Source organism: Monoraphidium neglectum (genome assembly GCF_000611645.1).
Source record: "Monoraphidium neglectum strain SAG 48.87 unplaced genomic scaffold scaffold04180, whole genome shotgun sequence".
Lineage (NCBI taxonomy): Eukaryota > Viridiplantae > Chlorophyta > Chlorophyceae > Sphaeropleales > Selenastraceae > Monoraphidium > Monoraphidium neglectum.
In genome coordinates, this window is record NW_014009449.1 from 2975 (window position 1) to 5065 (window position 2091).

A 2091-nucleotide genomic window follows, 5' to 3' on the forward strand; every position below is an offset into this window, starting at 1 on the left:
CTGCCGCTAGGTGAGCGCAGCACTGCGGTGACACGTCCCCCCCCCCCTTGCTGCGTCGCCGCCGTCGCCCCGCAGGGACGTCCGCAATTTGCTGGTGATTGGGACTGCGCCAGCGGCGGCTGGGTTGAACCGGCAGCCCCAGCCGCTGCGTCCCCCCTCCTGAACCCCCCCTCCCCTTCTCACAACACACACACACCAATTTGGACGCGACGAGGCCTCTTGGGTTCCGACTCCCCTTTGGAATGCCTGACTTGAGCCTGCTTGGGTGTTGCCGCCGCCGTCTGTGCATCCACGCGCACTCCACCCCAATCCTCCACACCACCCAGAGGAAAATCCCGTCGTGCGTGTACGTGATGCACACACATGTATGCTGTATATACACATGTGTATATATTTGTATATCTTCACATGTGTACATGCATTGATGGATCCCATATATAATCAAACGCCGCCCCAGGTGGACCTGCGCGGTCATGGCGGGTCAACCGACCTCCCCGGCCTCCACCCCCCCCCCGCCCCACACTATCGAGGCGGCCGCCGCTGACGTCATCCGCACCCTGCGCGCGCGGCTGGGGGGCGCGCCGCATGTGCTGGTCGGCCTTAGTCTCGGAGGGAAGGTGAGGGGGCGGGTCGGGGCTCTGGTGCTTCGGGGTTTGTGGCAGCAACGAGGGGAGGGCAGCAGGGGCGGCGCCTTTGGGCCCGCAGGAGGCGCAGGTGCTGCTTATGCCGCCCAACTTCAATGCACCCATTGGCCCCACCCGCAGCGGCAGAGCGGCCCGCCCCGCTGCCGGCCTGGGCACTGAAAGTGAGCGGGGTGCTACCAACCCTGATGGCCCGTAAAACCCTGATCAGGTTGTTTTGGACGTGCTGAAGCAGCTGCACGAGGAGCAGCTGCGCCACATCGCAGTGCTGGAGGCCGAGAGCGAGGTCTCGCAGAAGGCGAAGGGGCAGCAGCAGCAGCAGCAGCAGCAGGAGCAGGCATTGGGTGGGACAGGCCAGCCGAGCCGCGCGCTGCCGCTGCAGTGCTGGGTGCTCGACAGCCAACCAGGCACAGTGACGGCCGAGGAGGACGGCCCGACGTCGGTCGGCCGAATCTTATCGTTCATCGCGCAGCAGCCGATGCCGGTCGCGAGCCGCCAGTCCCTCGTCTCTGCGCTCGAGCGCGAGGGCCTCCCGCGCTCGGTCGCATGGTGGCTCGGCAGCGGCCTCGCGCCCGCGTCGCCGGCGGAGCCCGCGGGGCCGCTGCGCTGGGCGTTTGACGCGCGCGGGGCCGCGGCGCTCTACCACTCGTACCGCATGAGCGACTGCTGGGCGGCGCTCGAGCGGCCGCCGGCGGGGGTGACGCTGCATTTGGTCCGCGGCGAGCGGTCTGACAGGTGATGGGCACGCGCCCTGCTCCCGCCAACGTGCGGGGTCCGACTTGCGCGTGCTGGCGCCTCGCGTGGGCGCTTTGCAGTCTGCCGGGCGGCCGGTTGAACTTCCCACGCGTCCGCGCCAGACACAGCACGCACGGCAGCCGGGGGCGCGCCTCCGGGGCCCCCTGCGGCTCCCGCGACGCGGCGCGCCATGCGTCCGCCCTGCCGCGCCGCGCTGCGCGGCGCTAGGCCCCTGGGCTCCCTCATCGGACGCCCAGGGCTCCCGAATCACGCCCCAAAACCCCACAATCGACCGAAACCTCCCCGCGGCGGTTTCAGGTGGACCCCCACCATGCTGCAGCGTCTGGACCAGGCACAGGCGGCTTGGCAGGCGTCGGAGGTCGCCCACGGCGACGGGGTGGGCCGGCTGCGCCTGCACGTCCTGCCAAATGCGGGCCACTGGCTCCAGGTGCGCACACGGCTGGAGCCCGCGCCGCAGAGCGCAGAGGCGGCGCGGGCGCGGGCGGTCGCGGCTGGTGCTCAGCGGAAGCCATGTTGCCAGATTATGCTAGTGTTTGGGGGTCGCGTTGAAGGGCGTGGGACACGCGGGCGCCTGACGGCTGCACTGCGGCCCGGCCTGCCCACCTGGCGCCGCCTCCCCCTCGCACCGCCGCGCTCACGCCCGCGCCGCGCCGCGCGGGCACCGGGTGACACCCCCGACCAGGCACCGCCCGCC

At 70.6% G+C, this 2091-nt stretch overlaps 1 protein-coding gene across 1 annotated transcript; it reads left to right on the plus strand.

Moving 5' to 3' along the window:
* Positions 1-473: 473 nt before the first annotated feature.
* Positions 474-1380, plus strand: MNEG_13987 (hypothetical protein; the record flags this gene model as incomplete). Its single annotated transcript, XM_014037542.1, has 2 exons — positions 474-617; positions 853-1380. The coding sequence occupies 2 exons, from the start codon at positions 474-476 to the stop codon at positions 1378-1380; spliced, it is 672 nt and encodes a 223-aa protein (XP_013892996.1).
* Positions 1381-2091: the final 711 nt, after the last annotated feature.